At 35.0% G+C, this 24068-nt stretch overlaps 1 protein-coding gene across 1 annotated transcript in view; it reads left to right on the top strand.

Annotated features, from left to right (window-relative positions):
- The window catches only part of SLIT2 (slit guidance ligand 2), a 113532-nt gene that overhangs the window by 31201 nt on the left and 58263 nt on the right, over positions 1–24068 (top strand). Inside the window, exons 7-14 of the mRNA XM_066317677.1 lie at positions 7967–8038; positions 8629–8700; positions 9204–9275; positions 11165–11308; positions 11447–11610; positions 12392–12415; positions 15983–16133; positions 22185–22259. Of these exons, the coding sequence (XP_066173774.1) occupies positions 7967–8038; positions 8629–8700; positions 9204–9275; positions 11165–11308; positions 11447–11610; positions 12392–12415; positions 15983–16133; positions 22185–22259 (774 nt within the window). The remainder of the gene's footprint in view (positions 1–7966; positions 8039–8628; positions 8701–9203; positions 9276–11164; positions 11309–11446; positions 11611–12391; positions 12416–15982; positions 16134–22184; positions 22260–24068) is intronic.

The following is a 24068-nucleotide window of genomic DNA, read 5'->3' as shown; positions in this document are numbered from 1 at the left end:
TTTTTCCTCAGTCTTGTCTTATCTTACCATCCTGATTTCTGGCTATTTTTCTTCATGTTTTCGTCTTCCCATCTCATTCTTTCTTATACTTTGTTTTCGTAAGCGCTGATTAATGATTGTGTGTTATGCCAAGCACTCAGCTACGTCTTTGTGAGCTGTGTTTGAAATTAAGCAGGATTAAAAGCTCCTGAGATTGCTTCTCACAGTAACACTCAGATTATATTAAAGGAGAAGGGAGAAAAAAGGAAGTGAAAGGAGAAAAAGAAGAAAAAGAAGGGGAAAAGAGGGGAAAGGAAATGAGATCTGACAGAACTGATTTTGACAGATGGACTTAACCAAGATAAAGTGATCTGATCACACTGCAGACACTGGGGAAGTGCTTTGCATACATGAGGAGCTTTATCTGAGTACTGTGACCATAGAGGCATAGTGAATTCTCAGTGAAATCTAAAGCTTTTGCTTCTGTTTTGACTAAAATTTAATACATTTTTATGTCCAAAAGCTTATATCAAATAATAATAGTACATAATCTTCAAATGAAATATTATTAGTTATAATGTATTGCTTACATGCTTAGTCATGAGAATTCCTAGGAGGCGGCTTTACGTACGGAGAAGGACCAAAAAGGTTCTTAACCAAATGGAAATATCTGCTGCCTAATAGCAGACATGAGAATAAAATTTTAGTATCAATATACACTGTAACTGAAGTTTTCCATGTTCTGCAGCACCCAATTTTAAAGAAGTCCTTGGCCCTGTTTAGTTGGCTGAATATTGCAAATAAGGCCATAAACATTGAAAATCTTTGCATTCAAATAAACATGATAGTGTATTATTTTCCTAGGAAGATTTTGCGATTTGCCTCCTTTTAAGACTCTTCATCAGTGTGTCAGCTTGCTTTTCTGTGGTCTTGGGACGGTCATTATTTCTTAGTTAAAGCAGTGGTTTTGCCCACTGCAATATAAAGCAACTGATTTGTGTGCTTAATCAAAAATTCAGAAATTTGCTAAAAATTGAACAACTTTTATATAATATATGCATATAAACACAGAATTACTACATGTAAATAACAAAAAATGCATTAAAAGGCAATGCATTGAATAAATGTGAAACAAATTAAAATTAGGTAAAGAAATCTGTTGAGGTATTAACTTCTTTACCTTCATATATTTAATTTACCAATGCAGATTTCGCTGAATTACCTGTAACTTATCTCTGGTGTTCATACCTTAATATTTCTTGGGCAAAACTTAAACCATATTCCATTTAAATGCTTAAAAAATGGTTGATTTTGCTACTTGGTTAGCTAATCCTGCCTGCTTAACACACACAAGAGAAATGATTTGTCATGCTCTTACTCAAATATCTTCCTAATCTGAAAATTACCGAAAATCGTGTGGCTTTATTCTTTTGGGGGAAAAAAACCAATAACCAACAGCTTTTTCATTTGAGTTGTCAGATGTTTTTGTACATATAACATCTAATCTGTTCTTTATTAGCCTGTGTTCTGTGCTGCCATTGTTCACGTCTTTGGCTTTCTTCATGCCCTTGTGTCCTATCTTGAAAACTAATTAAATTCAGACAACAGGATAATTTCAAGAGTCAAGAGAACACAGAGACACAGAACAAAACAACCAGACAAGAAACATATGGAGGCAGTGCTGGTTTCCAGAAACTAGCAGTAGGTACTGGCCAGTGTGAACACCATTCCACCTCTTGGGGTTTTGTGCAATTTTCTCGTGGGTGTTAAGTGGAAGAGGCACCTTGATGGACCTCGCTGATGCTGCCAAGGGAAAGAAAATAACTCAAGCATGGAATAAATGAATAATTTATACAGCATGAAGGGAAGCTGGAGAAGGCCCATGTCACTTTTCCAGAAAAACCCTTGTAGATTTCTGGCAGCTGTGCCATACTCCAAAGGTGTTGTTAATCTTAGATTTTATTTTCACGCATGGCTCTTCACTGCTGATTACTTTCCCTCAGCAATTATGTGAGTGAAGTAATTTAAAAAGAAACATGGATACTGACTTTTCAGGCTTTTTTGTTTTGTCATCATTCAAATGTTTCTTCATCAAGTAATTTTTTAACACATATTAAAGTAAGCAAGCAACTACATATTCTCAGTTAAAAAGCTTTCTTAGTTTTGTGGCAAATTTGTAGTGTAAGATCACATATTATTTAGCAGGTAGTGAAGACTCCTGTCACCCTGTTGGTTCCACACAATGAGGGCATTTTCAAGGTAGTGTTTCTGCTCTTTTACAACAGGTGGGCAGATCCCTGCTTGTGATGAGCCAAAAGTGTAGCAGTATTGTATCTAATTTTTGTGAATTTGAAACACTCATCTGAACAGCTTGACTAGTTGTGGTAGTATAAGAACTCTCATCAAAAACGGATTAATTAGAGAGGCTAACTTGAATCTGGGTGACAGAAGCCAAAGTATTAAGCAAATAATTATTTAGTAAGTGGTGTATTTTGGTACAACCTGAACCTGTAACAATGGAGGAATATTAAGCCCATCATCATTAGTGATGCTCTAGAGTTCAGAGCATGAGATGGCCCTTTCTGTAATGAAATGCAGATTTGAGACTTGCTTTTGAATACATGCGATGAATTGTTTAAAAGCTTTAGAACTGACATTCCTGTTACTTTCTTGATGTAATGCAGACTAAGGAGTTGTCTGTCATTTAAAACCAATCCCCTGAGGAAATGTTTGATAGAACAATTAGACTAGATGTTAACAGTTTGGCAAGCTTTAGGGCAACATTGACAGTGATTCTTTATATACAAATATTTAGAAAACTGTCATACAGATTTTTTAATACACAGACTTAGAGCCTGAAAGTAAGAAATGCAAGTAATGTAGTCGTTAAAAACACATCTTTTGTTTTGTTAGATGTGGATGATATCATAGCTTTCAACAGAATTCTTCTGCTGCTAAGGCTAGAAGTGACATTTAGTGAATTTAAGCACTCTAGAGGTGTGGTTCTGGAGAAACAAAAAAGGTACTTTGTTTAATAGCCTCAAGGATTCCTCTAGCAAGGGAGATCATTACTGTTTCCTTATTTTAGAAACAAACAAAAAAAGAACCCCCAAAATCTGGCAGATGTTGCATGTGGTGAGAGATGTGTTGGCTGTGTATTGCAGTTCTTCAGATTCAGGAGCTTTTCTAAATCCCATCACTGAAATCTATTTTTTGGTTTTTTGACAGCTGTTTTTGCCATTTACTTTAAAAGCAGATGGGGAAAATGCAGAGAAGAGCTGTCAATTTTATTAACATGTATAATCAGCATCTGTGCAATACATCAGACTCATTTCACAGCTTACACTTTCTCTCTGTAGTAAAATTCTTTTGGGATTTCTTGACAGCTTTCTTGAAAGACTTTTTGTAAATTAGGAGATACTGGAATTAAAAGTGTAGATTAATTAACTGCTAAAGCCACTATTCTGACATCCAAATTTACTTAATCAAGATGTTATATTCAGATTGTTTAATTATAAAATATATGTCTAATTTGCTTCTCCATATTCAAATTCACATTTTCTTAAGCAGGATATTTTATTTTGTTTTAGTATTATGAAATGCTTTTTGTACATCTTCTATCCCTTTACAAGCACTTTGGTGCAGCATATTCCTGTGTATATTTTTTTTACCATTCTCTACTGACAGAACTTAATATCTTGTGCCCCATCTGCATGATTTAAAGTAAAAATGATTCTGTAGAGAACAGGGTGTTCTTCATTCTCAGTTTGTCCCCTTTCCTGGTGCAGCAGTTCACAGAAATGACTTTTTATAGTGGGAAAACAAGCTACTTTGAAAGTGTCAGTATAAATAAGCCTGTTGTCTGTCTCTGTAAGTGCGGAAGTAGTAATCAGTAATGGTGTGCTGCAGGCTTATAGTACAGAACAGCATCCTCCTGGAAAGTGTCAAGTGATTTACATGTCACAGGCCTCTCTCGGGACCGTGTGGGAAGAATCTGTCTACTGGCTGGGGACCTACTTTGATTTGATTTGATTAGGTTGGAAGTCACAACTGCAGAAGCACCTTTATTTCTTAGAATAGTAAGTGGTTGTACATTACAGTGTCTGCAATGATAAGCAGAGGGGAAAGATTTCCAAAGAGAAATGTTCAGAGTACATTTCCTAGATAGGAGAGATTAGGGAATAGTCTTCAGAAGAGGTTTCAGCTAGTTTGGCAGCATTAAAAGACAGTAAAACACTTATGTATTGATGCAGGACTTTGAAGTGAAACGCTAAAAAGAGATGGAGACTAAATATTAAAAGCATTAATTAGCATTTGTGTGGTGGTGGGTAGGGTACTTTTTCTTACATGGGGCAATGCAAGCTTTGATGAAGAGTGTACTTAACCATCTTCCTCCATTATCTTAGCTTATTAAATATGTTACTAAAATTGACTGTGAGTTTTGAAAAAGAAACCACCAAGGCACTGCTTATGATACATAGATGTTCATTTACAAGAAAAAAATACCTCTGGAATGACTTTGAAGGGAGTTTTTGTGAATAAAATTTAATACAAATTTCATGGAAAAATACTGATTCAAGCTTTTTTTTGTTGTTGTTCTTTGGTGTTATAATACTACTTCTGGCCGAGTCATTTGCAAGCACTTAATGGCTGGCTTTTTCAGTAATCGATAACTACAACCCATCCTATTCCAGGATTAAAAATATTTAATACAGGGCATTAATATAAAAGAGTTTTTAATTACTATGGGTTTTATCAGTAGAATGCAAATTTCCTTTAGATATTAGTCTATCTGTACTTTGTGACTCGGGAATATGTCTAATTAGGTTTTCTCTGGAATAGTGGATACAAATTTACACTCTGAAATTCAGCTGATTCTATGAAGATAAACTAGAAAATTAAATTATAACAAAGCTTGAAAATATGGATTTGGTTTACTTTCTTTACAGACAAAGTGGGGTATAAAACCGTTTTCTTCTGTATTTATATAATCTTATTCTTCCTGTTTTATGTTAATCTCATTTTCTAAAATGTGTTGTGTTTCAATGCCTACACTTCAGCTTGAGTTAAAAAAAGTCATACTTAGATGATCCTACTAAAACAAATCCTTTATCCAGAAGAGCTTGTAAATATATCCCAGCAGTGCACATTCTGTCTGGTAAAATGTAAATGCCCCACTAAAAGGAAATGTTAGGTAAAGTTGACATAAAGTTCATTTTCATATCCACCAGTGAATTGGTGCTAGAACTGCTGGAAAATTAGCTCTCAGAAATATGTTGTAGCAAGACTTCTTTGCATTTTGGGCCCATGTAATTTGTAGCCAAATTTAACAGGAGTAAATGAAATCTGCTATTCCATCTTCTCATGAAAAATGGCCTACATGGATCCTGTAATGTACTTCAGTTTATGGAATTAATATATATTTTTAATTAAGAAAATAAACCGGAAAATGCATTGTGTCCTAATTTAATTCTAGACCTTGAGATACATGCCTTATCCTACCTAATTAAGATCATTATATGTTTAAAGATATGCGAATGTAGACTGGAGCCCCTCCAGCACTCGGTTACGAATCTCTACATCTTGGAGTAATAAGCAGCTTTTATAAATAAGGCTTGTAATAGCCTCATGTGGGAGCATTGCTACTGCAATATCTCTTTCCCATATACCCAGAAGCATTTTTGCCTCTCTGGCAATCCAAGACCTCCTCTGTATTATGGCCTAATCCTTCCCTGTCCTTTTTACCACCCCTCTCCTTTCCAGTCCTCTGCATATGCCTTATGTGTTTCCCTGTGCAAGACAATTCTTTGGCTGGTTTTCAGAGCTCCACATCTGATCAATGTCAGATTAGGCTATCCCTAGGGTTAGGCTGTTGGTTGCTGCCAAACAGAGTGTGTAACAGGAACGGATGGATAGCAACCATGCTATTCATGGCTGGGTTAATTTGGTTTCTCAACTCCTTTCAGTTACTAAAATGGGGAAGTTTTATTATCTGGAGTGTTTGCCTCTCCCTGATTTACCATCTGAGTGGAAAAACTGTCTTAGGTGATAACCATGCCTAATCTTTATTTTCTGTGAAAACTAAGCTAAAATTTAAATGTAATTATGGAAAATAGTTGGATGTAGCCTGACTTGGTGTTGGCCTTAACTTCAGCAAGTTTTTGCTTATTCAGGTGTTTGCTTGCTGCATCTCGCCAAGTGTATAGGAGAGTAGTGACCCTTTTGCTTTGTATCCTGGTCAGCACTCCCAGTCTGATTCAAAATGTGTTTCATGGGTCCAAAAGGCTCAGCCAAAGCAAAGATCATGAATGAGCATCATGTTTATGGAAAAAGTTTTCTATCCTGTGCCACGGGATTCCTTTCATTGTTTAAAATTCACCGGAAATCGACAGCAAAGTGACAACATTTTCCTACAAAGACTAAAACAGTTGTGATGAAGTGATACTTTCTTTGTCTAGAAGATTTTTCTGGAGGTTTTGGCATTTTTTCTTCAGTTCATCATAAGCCATTCAACAACAAATTCTGCTAAGTTAAAGCATGATCAAAATAAAGAGATTTTAGCTGTTAAATATATCTCTATCTGAAAGAGACCTCAGCAGAAAAAAAAAAAAAAAAAAGCTTCAGTCCAGCTATATGATGACCTCTAGAGAAACTTTACAAAAAGAAACAATTTCTGTTAGAATATTTTCTTGGAAAACTTTACTCAAAATATATGAGTTTATTATTTACACTGCACACATACAGACTCATATATCTCAATCAGAACAAAAGTGAAACAAGACAGTTAATAGGACAAGAGTAAAAGGAAAAAAACTAGGCCAATATTTCTGCATCTAGATCTAAAAAGGCTCTTTAACCTTAAATTCTTAGGCAAGGTCCTTGTAGAAGAGATGCAGTAAACGTGCGGATTTTTGATTAATTTTATTAAGAAGATTTTGACATTGTCTTCATGTACATAAAGCATAGAGCTGACACTTGTGCATGAAAGACAAAAATAGAGAGCTTGTTATAAAAGCATGATATGTAGTTCGAATCATCATATCTTTTCCTGTAGTCCTCTTGGGTATAATAGCTTCTTATGTCCACATGGCAGAAATTTGCACTGCCATAACCATGATATAGTGGAGGGTGTGAGGAAGTAGCTTCTGTTTTAAGTGTGCTCATCACTGGCTCTGTTTTTACTTGTTGGCACCTGGACCACAGGTCTACATCTACGTTGATTTCCCATATGCAAACCTCCTACAAGTTCAAAAACTATTTGGAAAATTATTTCCATCAGTAAATTCACACTTTACAGTATGGGAATTTTCAATTACAGTCACTATAGATACAAAACAAGCATTTAAAATACTTACTTAAAGAAGCTAGACGTGTGGCTGTGCAAATCTCGTATTTTATCTTAAAATATTTTGTGTACAGTATCAAAAGAAATCGTGTGCATCTCTAAAAATATGGCAGTTGCCTTATTGCGGGTAGCAACATATATTATTTGGTCTGTGGGAACATTCCTCTCCTCATTCTCTTGCTTTGCATATTTCAGTTATTTCACAGAAATCTCTAGGCATTTCTGAGTAAAAATTGCTATGCAAATTGCTATATGTGAATAACACATTGGGAGTAAATTAAGACTAATTCAAGATTGGAATTTAGAAGGTTTAGAGTTTAGAAAAATCTTGTATGCTCTGAAAATAAGATTTCTTTAAATATAAAATCAAGATTTGATTTTAATTTACAATATTACTCTCTACAGGTCAAAAAGATTTGGTTGGTTGGTTAGGTGGTTTTTTGGTTGGTTTTTTTCGGTTTCTTTGGGGGTTTTTGGCGGGGGGTTGGAGTTTTTTTGGTAATGAAAGAAATAAAAATTATACTGAAAAAGAAAGCAGAAGATGTCATCTCTGTTGAAGTCTATCCCTTCTAATTTCTTATGACTTTAGATTCTTGTTTAGCTTGGGGGTTGTATTTTTATGTTGTTGCTATTCTTTTGCAGACGGTTAGAACAAAATTCAATCAAGGTCATCCCTCCCGGAGCTTTCTCCCCATATAAAAAGCTTCGAAGAATGTATGTACGAAACAACTTACATTCATTTATATAGATAGTTAGATAATAGATAGATAGATAGATGGTCCAAGAGGAACTGCAGTTAATGTGTGAGCATTAAGAAAGTTTGACTGCTAGAAGGTAAACTGATGTGGCAGCCTGATTATTGAGACTATAGAGCATCTTTGTAATATTAATAATAATTGAGGTTTTACTAAATGTTGAAATTGTTTAGTGTGGTTCTGCACAGAAGCAGTATGTTACTGTAGTGAAAATTCTAGTAAAAAAAATACTGAGGATAATTTCTAAGAGCTGTATAGCTCTTGGGTTGTAGTAAGCAGAGAATTTTTACAAAATGTGCTTAAGCAATTAGGGAAAGTAAATATTTTGTCTTTTTTTTTCCCAAGCATTTTGAACTATTTCAAACTATGCATTTTGTTTCAGTGTACTGGCAATTTCAGATGTTTTATATTTAAATTTTTTGGCTGTATCTCATGTAAATATTTCAGTTTCTTTCTCCCATCCATGCTTAATTCTAATTACATATTATCTTAAAGTTCATTTTATTGAAAATAGCTTGAATTAATTGAATCAAATTTTATTTGTTTCAGTGACCTGAGCAATAATCAGATCTCTGAAGCAGCTCCAGATGCTTTCCAGGGCTTACGTTCGCTCAATTCACTGTAGGTATTTTTTGACCTGTAAACAGGAGCAAATTTCTCATATTCTTATAGTGAAATGGCTTATTTTGGCCATTTGGCTCTGTGCAAAATTTTGCTATAAAAAAGTTGTAATAATAATTTCAGAATAATGGTGGTAATTGAATATTCTTTTACAGTTGGACACTAATAATGTATGGGTTTTTTACTAAATATGTTCATGGAAAAGAGTTGAACCAAACCAAACATGTCTTTTATTCCCCACTGAGCTGTTTTTACAAACAGCAAATTCACTTAGCAGGGTCTCTTGGTAAGCCTGTAATCAGTGAGGAGCTCTTTGGGTTACACACCTTTTGGGAAAGCTTGTGATCCTGCTGCCTCACAGGACCACAAGGATATTGCAAATATCAAGTGGTTTTTAATAAATTCCTTTCAGGAAAATGGGAATTTCTCTATTTTTGAAGTCAAAATCCCATAGCATATGCCTTTTGTCATGGTAGCTTTGTTTGCTTTATTTCCTGGTACAGAGTCCTCTATGGCAATAAAATCACAGAACTTCCAAAGGGCCTATTTGAAGGACTCTTTTCTCTGCAACTGCTGTGAGTATTTTTTTTTTTTTAATTTATTCTATTTTGGGATCATTCAAAAGGGTAAACATGATGAGAGATACATTCCAGAAGAAGATCTGGCAGGAAATCCCATACGGAAGATCAAAGTACACTAAAACCAAGTTATGCTAAAACCAAAAGGGTCATGACTGTTGTAGGCCAGCTTGCCATTCATCCACAAATGCGATCATATCAGTTAATGTTTCAGCCTAAAATGATTAAAATGAAATTATTCTCCTGTGTGGAATTTCTAAGGATAAAACTCATAAAGATATGAAACACTGTAAATGGCAAATAGGATGTATATAGTTGTGTGGAAACCATAGAAGGAATATTTGTGTGTTTTATGAAGATAAAATATATAATCAAAGTGCAATGCAATTGTATTTCTAGTTGTACCCATGAAAGAACAGTATTGCACCACAGTTTCATTGATGACTTCTGATGTTTTCTGACACCCTGTATGACTCTTTGAGTCTGTGAACTCGAGCTCCTACTTCATTTAACACGGAAATTTCCACGTGCCACCTATTAAACAATTGCTCTTTAGATTTTATACTGGAATAACGAATGTCATGGTGATAAGTTCATCAAAGGTTATCATTATTTGGCAGAAGAGGCTGTGCAGTAGGTGTACCATGTAAAAGAAATGCATTAAATATATCACAAAACAGCAGTGGTGGTTTTGAAAGAACTTGTCCCAGAATAACTGACTTGTTGAGTTAGAGCCTTCTTAAAGAATTTAAAACATTTTGACACATGTTTAGAATTATCTAATGTCCAGACTTCACCATGAAGTGGTTGGCAAAATGTCTATTACTAACAACTAATTGAAGATGGCAAAAGAGTAAATATATATAGAGAAAATACAAGTTCTAGCACCACCTAGAGGTGTTCATTTTGATTTACTTTAGTCACAAAAATTGTGTAGTAGTGGGCAGGATATGCTTTCTTGTTTTCCTTTAAAGATGTTTTAGTTATAAAATATATTTCAGATCTGGTTAAAAAAAAAGAAAAAAAAAAAAGGTAAAATACCTTTCCTTCTCTCAAGTCTGTCTTTAAAAAATGTCCATATCCTAATATGCATTATATAGATAGTACTATCTATACTAGTTTAGGTCTAAGTACATTTCTATTTGTGCGGCAAAACTTTTGAGCAGAGAATTAGGTTTCAAATCCACCATTTCATTCCATTTCTGGCTCAAAATGGAAAGAGGTAAAAATATTTGGTTATAAAAAAGCATCTAATGGAATAGCTTTTTTTTTTTTCTCTTCAAAAGGACTTGGTTTAGATTGACTTGTTTGTTTTAACACTAAAAGTCTGGGAGGTACAGGGAAGAAAAGCTTCCCTTTGAAGATGCAGAGGAGAAAGAATCCAAGACAGATTTGGATATATTCCATGCCACCAGTTTTTTACTACAACTCTGTTAATGTGGCAGCATGCTGATTAGTAACATATAATTAAAAGTGCCACTGCAAATCTCTTCCAGCTAATGAACACAGTGTTCAGTTCCTTTTTTGTTTGTTTATTTATTTGGCAGAAGAAAGTAGTTTTCCTTGAATATACTTGATTTTTTTAGGCTTTTTTCTTTGCACAGTACACAAATACCACACAGACATTCTACCAGCACATACAAGAAATGTGATTTTAGCTGAATAAATGTAAACATTTCAGCTCCAAGGTTCAAATATGTAGGAATACATATAACCAAAATAAAATACTTCAATTCACTGAAATTCCTTATGTCACTATCAATTATTACTTGTTACTACATCTCTTGTTCTGGTTGCAAAGATGCGCAAAGAATTGTCTGTCAAAAATGCTAAGCTGCGACATGGAGCGATTTCTTTCAATTTTATAATTATCTTCTATTAAACAGGTTATTGAATGCCAACAAGATCAATTGTCTGCGAGTTGATGCATTTCAAGATCTGCACAACTTGAATCTTCTTTCTTTGTATGACAACAAGCTTCAGACCATTGCAAAAGGCACCTTCTCACCCCTCCGTGCAATTCAGACCTTGTACGTATGTTCTTGTTTATGGTTCTCTCCAGTATGACTTCATATTCTACAGTGCAGTAAAAGCACTGGGCACTGCTGAGACCAAAGGGAAATAATGTGTGATATTATTGGTTGTTTTTTTTTTTTCTTCATGAAAAGGCATTTGGCTCAGAACCCATTTATCTGTGATTGCCATCTGAAGTGGCTGGCGGATTATCTGCACACAAACCCCATTGAGACCAGCGGTGCCCGCTGCACCAGCCCCCGCCGGCTGGCAAACAAAAGGATCGGCCAGATCAAAAGCAAGAAATTCCGCTGCTCAGGTAATTTTCTTACTTCAGCTGCTGTTTTTCCTTTATTGGAAAAAGAAAAAAAAAGAAAAAAAAAAAAGTAGTGGTTGTAGAAGTTCTAATGAAAGCAGCTGTCTCTCTACAGAATCATTAAACATCACAGAATTTTTTTTTAGTTCGTTGCCTGAATAGAGGGAAATCTGGGAAGTCATAGACTATTGGATCACGGAACATTACTGTAGTTAACATATTTGGCACTATTTCTGAGTAACATTACATCTAACAAAATAAATGTAATATATAAAAACTTCAGAATGAAATGCTGAAGTTATTCATTACAAGTACCACCATAAATCATTTTTTATAAATTTCCACAGGGCTCTGGAATATGTGAAAGATCTAAAAATTTCTAAGCTAAATATGGAAACGTAACATACTCCTTTTATACAGGGAGCTTGCTTCGTACTGAAATTTACTGTTTTCTTTTTCTAATCTTATTCCATTTCCTACTTACATTTCTTTAAATCCTAACTTTTGTCATATGGTATCCAGCTGTTCCAGGTGCATTTCACATTCTACAGTTTATTCAGTCTCAAGTGCAAATACCGGATGAAAACTGTTTTGTTATCCATGTTCTGGATACATTTATGACTATTCACACTTTGTTGTTTATCAGCTCTCGCTGTGAATACACATTTTTTTCACTAAATAATCTGTAGTTAACTGCAGCCCATACTTAATCTAATAAAGCTCATTCTTTGCTTGCTGACATTCAGGTGCATCTTCTATTTTTTTTTTTTTTCTCTTTATTTAGCTAAAGAACAGTATTTCATTCCAGGTAGGTTTGGCTCTGCAGTAAGAATGACTAACTGCAGATATTCTCTCCCTTTCACCCTGAAAGCAAAATTTGTCATAGCTTTTAGGAAACTGATGCATGTGTATTAACATTAGTCATTACCTGTAGCTGTACATAGTTTTCCCTTGTAGAATACTAGTAATTCTGTTTTCTGAATATAAGAGCTTAGCATGCAGCTCTGTTTACCTTTTTCTGTCTCACAGATTTGCACACAACCTACCAAAATTATACCTATACTTAAATTATTTAGGTCACACCTGCTAGTTCATATTTTAACTGATACTTTTACTTACCTTGTACCTTGCCTTTCTGCTGCCATTGTTTTTAAATGCAGCTCCTGAGCTGCTTTTAAACACAGGAAACCATGCTGCCATCAAAGAGCTAGCATAACTTAAAAGACTAAATATTCTACAAATGAACTTTTTCTTGCCTTGCTTTCATGCTCTATGCTGGCTGCATCTGCTGCTTGCTCACCCTTCTTTTTGTTTAGGAAATCACAGTGGAATGCTTGGAAAAGAAAGCTGATATTCTTAATTAGAGGCATTCTGTGGTCACATGCATACAGTGAATCAGAAATTCTTTCCATTAAAGAAAATACGACTTTAGATTTGGCATGAAATAGCAATTTACACACTCCTTTAAGCTACGATAAGTCTATGATATTTTTACAAAAGGTTTACCAATGTTGGCCCTAGCTGTTTAAAAAAGGAGTCTTTTTTTCTTTTACCTTGCTTGTCAGTGTGTGCTGTTTTCTTAATAGAAAAAAATTATTCACTCACGTTATATTCATAAAAGATTATAAATAACAAATAAAAAAGGGAGTAATTCATCTATTGATGAGTTACAGTATGTGATTTGCAATCAGGATTTTCCATTGCAAACCATTGCCATGGCTTAATATCTAGAAAAATATCTACAGTAATTTATTAGGACACCAGTGCACTTCTTCTTTCAAGTACTACAGGTATATCATCATTCTCCTGTCATCTTAGTTGTTGTCTCTTTAGCTGGTATGTTTAACAGCTCTTCTCCAAACACTGTGTGATACAAAATTTAGTTTTCCACCAGTCATGTGGAGTTCTTCATGCCTTTATACTACTAATGCATTGTTTTGAATATGAAGAAAAGACAAAATTAGGTACAAAAAAGGGCAATAATTTGTCAGCACTGGCATCCACAAAAATGTGTTTTAAAGCAGCATAAAACAGGGGGATTCAATTTCACAAACCTGTAGCACCACTCAATTCCTTAATGTGTAGAACAGCTGTATTCCTGCCACAGAGTGACTTCTACCCAACCTTGCCAGCACAACTGTTTTCTTGTGAGTTAAAAATGTTTTCTTGCCAGCAAATGTCTTCACAGCCTGGCTATAATATGGCCACTCATGCAGTTTAGGCTAATTTACAAACCCATTAAAAGATGCTATTCCTGGGGGAGGGCGGGCTGGGGGAGAAGAAGAAGAAAAATAATTAAATTTGAAATAATGGGCTTCTTGAAATACAACTTCTGTTGCTTTCTCTTTCGAACAGATTATCAGGGAGATGCTACCTAAAAGTATTTTAGTTGTTGAAGGCATAATCCCTGAATATTTAATTGTTTAAACTGCTAACAATGATGGACTCTGGATGAAGGAGGAAAAAAAGACCCATATTTGTAGACTTGTTTATTAGGCATTAAAAAGTGCTAAAAACACTTCTCTATGCTTAAGTGGATATTACAAAATAATCTTAGCATTTCTTTAAACACCTAAATATTTTTAGTATTTGTTTTAAATACGTCATTTGGAGATGTTGCTCTGCAGACACTAGGAAGTCCTAGTAAAATTTCATTATAGTCATTTGCAAGACTAAAGGTTTGCAATTATTAAATCATTTATTTTTAAAAATGTCATTTATCTGCTACTTCATAGAAGTACTCTACAGTGGTTTCATCATATGGATTACTAAAAAACTTACAAGTGGTAGACAACATAATATGTGATGACTGTTGGATTTTTCCCCTCCACTGAGCAATCCGTTTCTCCTATATTTGTTTGGTTTATTAAGGATTTAAGTGGCATAGCGTGTATATTTGACTTGATGTTCCTTGTGGGCCTTTTCCAACTCAGAGTATTCTGTAACTCCTATATATGTTCGGGGAGCAGCTTTTAAAGAACACATTCAAAATAGTGAAGAATAATTCATGGGAGGCATGATCATCATCCTATATGAAATCTGTAATAAACCCCAATCTCATCTTCACTTTTAAATGCCACTCAAAATGAATTATTCTTTCTTTCTTCTGAAGACAATAACCCTAGCACCATCTTCTAATCAAACGAAAGTTGAGTAGAGAACATGAGATCTTAGTTCATGTTTTTTGTCTTAATTGGCATTACTCTGTCTTTCTTTCCTTCTTGGCTATCTTTACTTTTTCAGGAGTTCACCATTTTGGCTGTAAGTAAAGTTCAGTGTCTGAACTAAATCACAGTGTACCTCCCAGCCCTGATGCACCTTCTACTAGTCTCAGTCTTTTCACCTTTGTCCAAGAAGAACCCACAGGTCCTTTTGGCTTCTCTTTGTTTTGTCACCCACCCTCAGTTCCTTACTGGATGTTTTTTCCTGATATGTTTAGGATGTTTTCTTTGACTGACTCTGGGAAATGGTGGAGGAAACTTTCAATGTTATTTTTTTTCCACTTTCTTTTTTTTATATATATTGTCTTTTTATTTAATCTGTGACAGTGATACTGTTACTGTGGCACTGGACATTCAGTAATAAGAATGCCATGTCATGTAAGCAAGTATTAAACTTCAAATGCTCCTGTAATTTATACCTACTCCTTCCTCTTTTCCCTTGCTCTTATCCTTGGCCTAATGGATGCAGTTTTGATAATGTAGCGAGATTTTCTGTTGTGCTTGATCTAACCATGTGGTTGTGAGGTATGAGTAAAACATGGTTCTGTCAAGCACCATGGAACGTCACGCAGCTTTCTACAGCATGGCAAGCTGCTGAGGCTTAAGTCAGGATCACACATTTTTTAAATTAAAGCTGAAAACAGGGCTTTCAACTTACTTGTTGAGATGATGTGGAGTATCGGGACTATAAAAAAAAATCACGGAGGTTAATGAAGTACAGTCAACAATACAAATTTGTAACCCGAGAAAGAGAAAAGGTGGTATTCAGGATGCATTTATTCTTAATATAGAGAAAGAAAACAAATTCTAAAACAAACTCTAAAACAAACAGTGGCATTTGTGTGATTAGCTATAAACAAGGCTAGATTGGCTGACAAGATAATCAGCAGAAAGTACAGCTGTGAAAAGCTCAAGTTAATGTTATCCTGCTATGTGAAGTTGGTCTCAGTTTCTTTTTCCAGCATATCTTAAGTCCCTATATTTAACCCTCTCTTGAAGCCCTTGTGTCTGTTCAGTATCACAAAGTTTATCATGCATTTCCCAAGTTACCCACCCGTTATCTGCATTGCAGACGTCTTTTCAACCCTCTCACAAGAAGCAAATCTTATACTTTATTGACTTAGTATCTGTGTTTTGACTTGAATCTTCTACAGGCACTGAAGATTACAGATCCAAATTAAGTGGAGACTGCTTTGCAGATTTGGCTTGCCCTGAGAAATGTCGCTGTGAAGGGACCACAGTGGACTGCTCCAATCAGAAACTCAACAAAATTCCTGATCACATTCCCCAGTACACAGCAGAGTTGTAAGTTGAACCCATTGCTTATGGAGAAAAAACTAAAATTATTAAATATAAAACCACAGCTTTACTTTTTTTAAGCAGCAAAAAATTGAAAGTAACCTCTGTGGTTCACTTCAAAGGACTAAATATTCATAAAAATTATTTAAATACCATGTAGCCTTAAAAACCCATGATAAAGAAATAAACTAACTATTCTATGTTTCTAGTTCTTCAGGACCTGAGCAATCCACTTGGATTTTTTGAAGAGTAGTGGGGTTTATTTTGCTTTTGACTTTTAACTGCAGGAGAAAGTAGGGCATCCAGTAACCAGAGAGGTCTGTCTTAAAAAGTGCTACCTAGATGTTTAAACAGACAGACAATTCTTTTTATGCGAAGCATGCATTACGTTTGTTGAGCAGGAAACCAGAGGAAGATAAAGCAGACAAATAGTACAGAGTTAAGAAGATGAGATAATAAAATAATGAATAGAGATGGGGCGAGAAGAACTCAGTGATTACTTGCTTAACAAGTGCCACACAAGAATGATTTGTAGGCATTACAACTGAAGTAATCTTCAAGGAGGGAGTGGAAGATAAAATTAAGGGCAGCTTTACAAGCTTCCTCCATGTGCAAAGAATAGTACAAAGGGAAAGCAGAGATGGTTGAGGGATTGACAAAAACGGAGATGAAAGTGGCTGTCATTGCAAAGCAAAGGTGGAAGGAAATAGCTGGTTTTCCTAGGAGATTCACTTTAAAGAAGGCAAAATGTTGAGGGACAAAAAAAAAGGGGCTTGATTTGATAGTAGAGCAGTATAGAGATGTGGAGATAAGATTATTGTGATCAAGTTGTCACCCACCAGGTTGAGATGAGCAACAGGATGGCACACTTCTTAAAAGAGCAGTCCAGAGCTGGTAATCAGATATTAAATAATCAGAGTATTCTTAAGTATTCTAATATCTGGACAGGAAAAAGGATTAAAAACTGAAATATTTATAAAACACAGATGGAGACTTTTTTTTCTCTAAGCTGTGAAATGGAGTTGAGCAGTAATTTTCTGTGCTGATTTTGGCTGCGGTGGAGGTAATTTGCTTCATAGCGGATAGCATGGGCTTATGATTTGGAATTGTGCTGAACAGAGGGTTGATAATATAGAGATACTTTTGTTCTTGCTGAGTAGGGCTTACATAGAGCCAAGGCCTTTTGTGCTTTTTGTACTGCCGTGCTGGCAAAGAAGTTGAGCATGCATGGGAGGTTGGGAGGAGACACAACCAGGACAGGTGACCCAAACTGATATTAAGTGATATTATAATAACCCAAGGGATATTCCAAACCATGTGACATCATGTTCAGTATATAAAGGGGAGAAAGGAGGAAGGGTGGGGCATTTGAAGTGATGGCATTTGTCTTTTCAAGACATTGTTACAATTGATGGAGCCCAGCTCTGCGGGGGATGGCTGAACACCTGCCTGCCGGTGGAGAGCAGTGAATTAATTTCTTGTTTTTTTTTGCTTGTGTGCATGACTTTTTATTTCCCTATTAAACTGTCTTTATCTCTGCCTGTGAGTTTTCCAGCTTTTACCCTTTCAGTTCTCTCCCAGATTCTGATGATGGAGGAGAGAGCAAATGTCTGTGTTGAACGTGGTTTCTTGCTGGGTTTAAACCACAACATGTTCTTATTACGAATCTGAAAATTACAGTCAAGAAAAAAAAATTGATATGGCCTTGTGTGAGGGGAGGTAGATTTCAGTGGAAAAATACATTTTATGTTATCTGATATTTTGTGATAGAATTGTTTAATTTAAGAATAAAAACTGGTGGAATAGGTAACAGGTTAAAGTGTAGGAAAAGATCAAAAAGTAGTTGCATAAATGAAGTTACTGAACCAAGACAAGAGGAATGGAGTTGATGAAATTATTAAGCATGCATTGCTTTGGTATTTAGGAGTAATCATGTTTAATTGTCTCTTCTCTGAAGAAATAATAATCTCAACTTAGCATTTTAATTGTATTTTAGATTAATTTATTTACCTGTGGAAGATATACTGTCAGATGTTTTCTTATTATAATTATGGTTCCTACCTGTTAAATTCAGAAGGAATGATCAAATAATCAAGCCTTATCTGCTCTATGTCTTAAACACTCAAATTTCTGTCAGCAAAAGGGTTTTTTTACTAAGTATTTGGTTTCAGCACTTGTTTCAGAAAATATTCAGAATTATTTGAAGTTGTTAGGGAATTTAAAAATCCACCATTCCCCTAAGACTCTTACAGAAGTTTTCTTTCTCTTCTGGTTTTTTTGGGTTTTTTATAGGAACTTTTCGTTTGAGATGGACTCGGTCTCTCTTCAATTTCCGTCACTGCTTCCTTTATATTTTTTGCCATTAAAGAGCCCTTTTAGTTCCAGCGCTCTATCCAAGTAAGATGGTGTTTAACAAAGTCATTTTTCAACCTTCTACTCGATAGGCTGGACAGATTGTTCTTCAAGTCATTTGATGTAATAAAAATTTCAACAGTCTTGTAAATATTCGGAGAGGATAGAGAAATTACTTCTTGATTTTTTTTCACTTCCACTAAAAATCTATTTGCTCTAGCTAAATACATTCTTTTGGTATTTGCCTCACTGATACAAAAGTTACAGCTCTTCATCTTGTTTCCTCCTGTTATTCCTGGTCTTGATGCACTTTGTTGTTCATCTTGGGACTTCCCAGTCTACTTCTAGGACCATTTTTTGATTTCCTGTTCACAATATTTACTGGCATGTATGAGAATAGCAAGTTAGCCTTCCTTTTTTTTTTTTTTTTTTAATTTTTATTTTTATCCACAAAATGTGATATAAAAACACTTGTTAGAGTCAAATTACATTGATGCTTCTTTAGGTGATGAGTAGAGCAAGACTAATTTCTGCAGGGTGATGTTTGGAGTTGAATCTCAGCTTGGAAATGAAGATCAAAAGTAAGGAAAACAGTTGTCCAAAGGCGGGCAACAAAGATGGTGAAGGGCCTTGAGGGGAAGCCATGTGAGGGGCAGCTGAGGTCACTTGGTCTGTTCAGCCTGGTGAAGAGAAGATTGAAGGGAAACCTCATTGCAGCTGCAACTTCCTTGTGAGGGGAAGAGGAGGGGCAGGCACTGATCTCTTCTCTGTGATGACCAGTGACAGAGCCAGGAACTGGACCCAGTAGTCGTTGTGGTCTCTTCCAACTCAGCATATCCTGTGATTCTCTAAAAAAAGTGGCTATTGTGTTAATTGCAACAGTAAAAATACCACAGGAAAAAAAAAAAATCAAACTGTTTTCTCCAAGTATCTGGATTTTTTTAAAAAAAAAATCTGAAAATATTAATATAGTTCAAGACAGATACTTCATTGTAAAAGTCAAAAAAATTATAACTAAAACAACTAACTGCTGTTCTAACTTCTATTTTGTCACTTGCGCAGTCTTCCAGATCAACACTGAATGATCTGTCTAATCTGGCAGTAAAGTATTTGATATGAAGTACAAGTCTGTAATTGCACCCCAGAAATAAAATATTTTTCAGGTATCTTTTTAATATATAGGAAAATTCAAGAAGCATTTTAGAAATCACTCAAAACGAAGTCCCCAGAAGAAACGTTAAATAAAAAGTGATTTCAATCTTATATGTCGAATTTTTATAATGATTTTACAAGAGATGATCATCTAATAAAGTAGTTTTAGAAAGCATGAATATCACTGCAGTATATTGGTTTCCAGGAAAGTTCAGCTGTTGTTCAAAAACATGCAATATCTTAGCCATTGTGTTATTAAAACAGGAAAAAGCATCGAATAATCCAGACAAACAGAATGTGTAGGCATCATGATCAAATGCTTCTGTTTATATATTGTTTTGAGAATGGTATTTCAATACTTCATTTGAATAAACCAGATAAAAGTAATTTTAAGATCATTTTCTTCATCTAGTGATCGCTGGGTAATAACTATAGTTTCTGTCTTTACCGGTGAAGAGCACTGAGCTCAAAACATAGTGTTAAGGTCCAGAATGGAGATCCCATCACATACGTAAACTTTCCAGTCCTCTATAATAATTTTAATTCCATTGTATGTGGACTAATTTAAATAAAATAAATACAATTTAAATAAAATAAAAATTAAAATTCTACATAGAAATTAGATAGAACTATTTAGCACCAGAAATACAAGACTGAGGCATAAACAGCAAGTAGGTCAAGATAAAAGGATGTGGTTATCATACATATTAAAGATGAAGGAGTGTTATTGGGCCCTAATGCAAATTTCATTTTTGGATATATGTATAGGAATGTAGAATGTAAATTATAGGAAATAATTATTGTACTGTGCATAGCAATAGTAAAGGATCAGCTTTACTGTGTTAAAAACTTCATTTTTCAAGATGGATATAACTGCTCAGAAAAATTTCGAGGAGAACTGATCAAGAATCATGGAAAAAGAAGACTAAAAGGGTTGAAGACATTTGTGTGAAACACACTTGAGGGAGAGACAAAGTAAATTACTTTTAATAGGTAAAAAATTGTTACAAAAAAGAAATTATCAAATGTTCACATTTTTCAGTGGGGTTAGAAATGTTTGCAGTAAAGCAAATAAGCATTATTAAAATCAGTTAATGTTTTCATTATCAAGTCATTCTACATGGTATAGCACTTGAAAAGTGTTTGAAGATATCAGCATTTCTAGAATGGTCAGTGGGACTGTTGTTTATATATAGGGTAAAGAAAAGTGTTTGGAGTGATGAAGTAACTTCATTAATTGAGAATGTACAAGAATATTTTATATGGTCCCACTAAAACCCACATTAAGTCATTCAGCTGATTTTTAGATAGCATCTTCTATCTTCATTCAGAAGATAGCATCTTCTGAAATTCATGTTCCTTGTAGTTTAGTGTGATATACAAATGTTTAGTGTATGTCCAAAAAACTTCTGTCTTCTTTCAGTTTGATTCCACATTGAAACTGCTGTACAACCATACCTTCAGATTTACAACCTTAATTTCCCTCCTGGCTGTCAATGAGAATGAACAGGAGGGAAGGATGAACAAGCAGCTTTCTCTAATTTTCTAGATTTTTTTTAAAACTTGTCTTGCAATGAGGGAATTCTGAAAAGCATTCTGAGTTTAGAATTGTGCTGAATTTAATTCACAGTGATCTTTTCAGTCATATCTTCTCCTTCCTTTTTAAGATTTCTAAAGAAATGTAGGACAGACTCCCTTCCTTAATAACATAGCTCTGTTAGAGCATATAAAGGATCTATTTTATAATTTCCATTTTCTTTCCGAGAGAGGAAATAGGGAGTACCTGGTCAATGCAGGTATTTTTTGAAATATAGGTGGTCCCCTAACATAGCTGCTGTTAAAGGTGTTCTGAACTGTGACCTTTGATACTTGTGCAGGGGAAAGAAGTGCCCAGCTAATACTTGTTGCTCATTGCATACCTTCTTACAGTGATACAAGTCAGCATTTAATGCTGCCTTAAGCAATGTATATGTGCCAGCTGTAGTGGTATGAAGATAAATCATGGTGAGGGAAGTGGTTTTAAATTCATGGGCAGACCTATGCAGTGGGTTTCATTCCTTATTCAAAAGAAGAGTAATTATTTCATTCTTGTAAATAGTGTTCTGTGAGTACCTCCAGATGTCTGGCAGACTCCACCTGATATCCTTTAAAGAACACAAGACTAATCTTCAGTGGTTTATATGCCCTTCTTAAAGACTTTTATTTATAGGTTGCCGTGGAATCCTCCCTTAGTTACATTTTTGCTTGAAAAATTAAAAACATCGTCTTATATTCCTTTTCAGTTTTAGCTGTATAAAATTTTGTGATCAGGTTTTGAAAATGTCTTATGTTTGCCTAAGTTTAACTAATGAGAATGTTCATTCACAGGAATGAGAATGTTCATTCACAGGAATTATCAAAATTAGAAATGTCACTATGTAATGAATTGTTCTTCAGCTACCAGTTAAATATCAGATGTTCAGGGAAGCCAGAATGAAAAGTTCACTTAATGTGGAACATTCTATATCAATCTGTGAATAATTTTTTTTCTGAAATTGATGTAATTTCTTTTAGGCGACTAAATAACAACGAATTTTCAGTCCTGGAAGCTACTGGAATCTTTAAGAAGCTTCCTCAGCTGCGTAAAATGTAAGTGCAACTTCAATGACCTTGTCTATTCAGACAGTGTATTAGCTCCTTGCTGTGTCTCTCCACCTTTCTTAGTTCTAATCTACAAAAGATTCAGTTTATTCCAATCAAAAATCAAGAATGGGTTTAAATTAATCCCTGAGGTAGGTCAGAGTTGGCAGCTCTCCTGCATGGGGCTTGGCACTGCCAGCAGCCACTTCTCATGGTGTATAGCTCCAGCACCTTCACGGCAGCATCCAGCCAGCTGGTCTGTTATGCAGCCACAGCAGGGAGCTCACAGTATAAGCTGCTTAGAAAAGATTCCAGTAATCTTTTGTAACTTCCTGTATTACTCTCTAACCAGACAATTTTGCCTCTTTCAGCACATTAAGGACATGCCGTTGATTCTGTGCTTCATTAAACAGTCATTAGGTGAGGGGAATATCAAAATTTAAATGACTGAGAAAAAGTGGTTTGGTAGGCCATCCATGTAAGTCCACGTTAACAGTTAATGTTCTAAGAGTAGTTTATAATCTTACCAATTGCAATTGTTGCTAAAAATAAGACTATGAAAAGCTTTTCTTTAGCTTATGTAAAAGACATATTTGAGGGAAGATGACTTAGTTAGACTTTGTGACTCCGTGCTCAATCATTTCAGGATTAACTCCAAACATAAATGGTAAGTGAAGAAAAATGCAAGTAAAAATAGATTAGTAGTCACCAAGTGACTAACATTTGTATGAGATCATGAGTATTAGTGATCAAAATCTTAAGGGAGCAATAGTATTGCTTCAACTATTGGTAGCCTTAACCAGATCCTTGCTAGTGTGATCACAATTAGTTAAATATTTATTACTCATTCTTTAGATTAAAATATTTTAGAAACCCCAACAATGTAAAATGAACTCGCCTTTGACCTCTCCACTTGAGTACACCTTACCACTTCAAATTGGGCTTCAATACTTAGAAAAAAGAATGTAGGATATTTGGCATGACAGTGTTCTGGTGCTATACAGTAGATTCCCTATTTTATTAAATCTTCATAAATCTCAGATTAGCACTTTTTACAGCTACAATGTACTTTGGAAATATCAAGTATCAATATGAAGCATCAGTGGACAAGGGAAGGGCTATAGCTTTTATTTATCAGGACTTCTGTAAAGCCTTTGACATGGGCTCCCCCAACATCCTTCTCTCTAAACTGGGGAGAAATGGATTTGATGGGTGGACTTAGATGGATAAGGAGTTGTTTGGACAGCAGCATCCCGAGAGTAAAGGCCAGTGGCTCAGAGTCCCAAGGATATCAGTGACAAATGGTGTCCTTTATGGATCTGTATTTAATTTCCTCATCAACATATAGTGAAAGTTGTCCCTGCCTACAGCAGAGGGATTGGAGCTAGATAATATTTAAGGTCTTTTCCAACTCAAGACATTCTATGATTGCAGGAATCTATGAAATAAATAAAATGCTCGATGTGTCATACATGCAGATGAATAAACACATTTATACATATATCAGATCTTCATATTTAACAATATTTCTTTTAAGTTGAGGAGGTGCTCAAGACAAAATGGAAAAAAAGGATGAGTATCAGTCTTGGTGTAGCTGTCTTTGGAATGCCCAAAGACTTTAAAATCTGGTTAATTGAAAAGGGAAAAAATGAAAAAAATATAAATGAAGAGTTAACTCTTTTAATAATACTGCATTATAACTTCCTAATATAGTTATCAGTTGTTACAACATTCTTCCATTGAGAGCATAATACAGTGACTGCTTAAGCATCACTGGAAGGAAGTACTGATGTTGCAGAGACACCAATATGAGTAAAT

This window comes from Sylvia atricapilla, chromosome 4 (genome assembly GCF_009819655.1).
Source record: "Sylvia atricapilla isolate bSylAtr1 chromosome 4, bSylAtr1.pri, whole genome shotgun sequence".
Taxonomy (NCBI): Eukaryota; Metazoa; Chordata; class Aves; order Passeriformes; family Sylviidae; genus Sylvia; species Sylvia atricapilla.
This window is presented reverse-complemented; position numbering and strand designations above follow the sequence as displayed.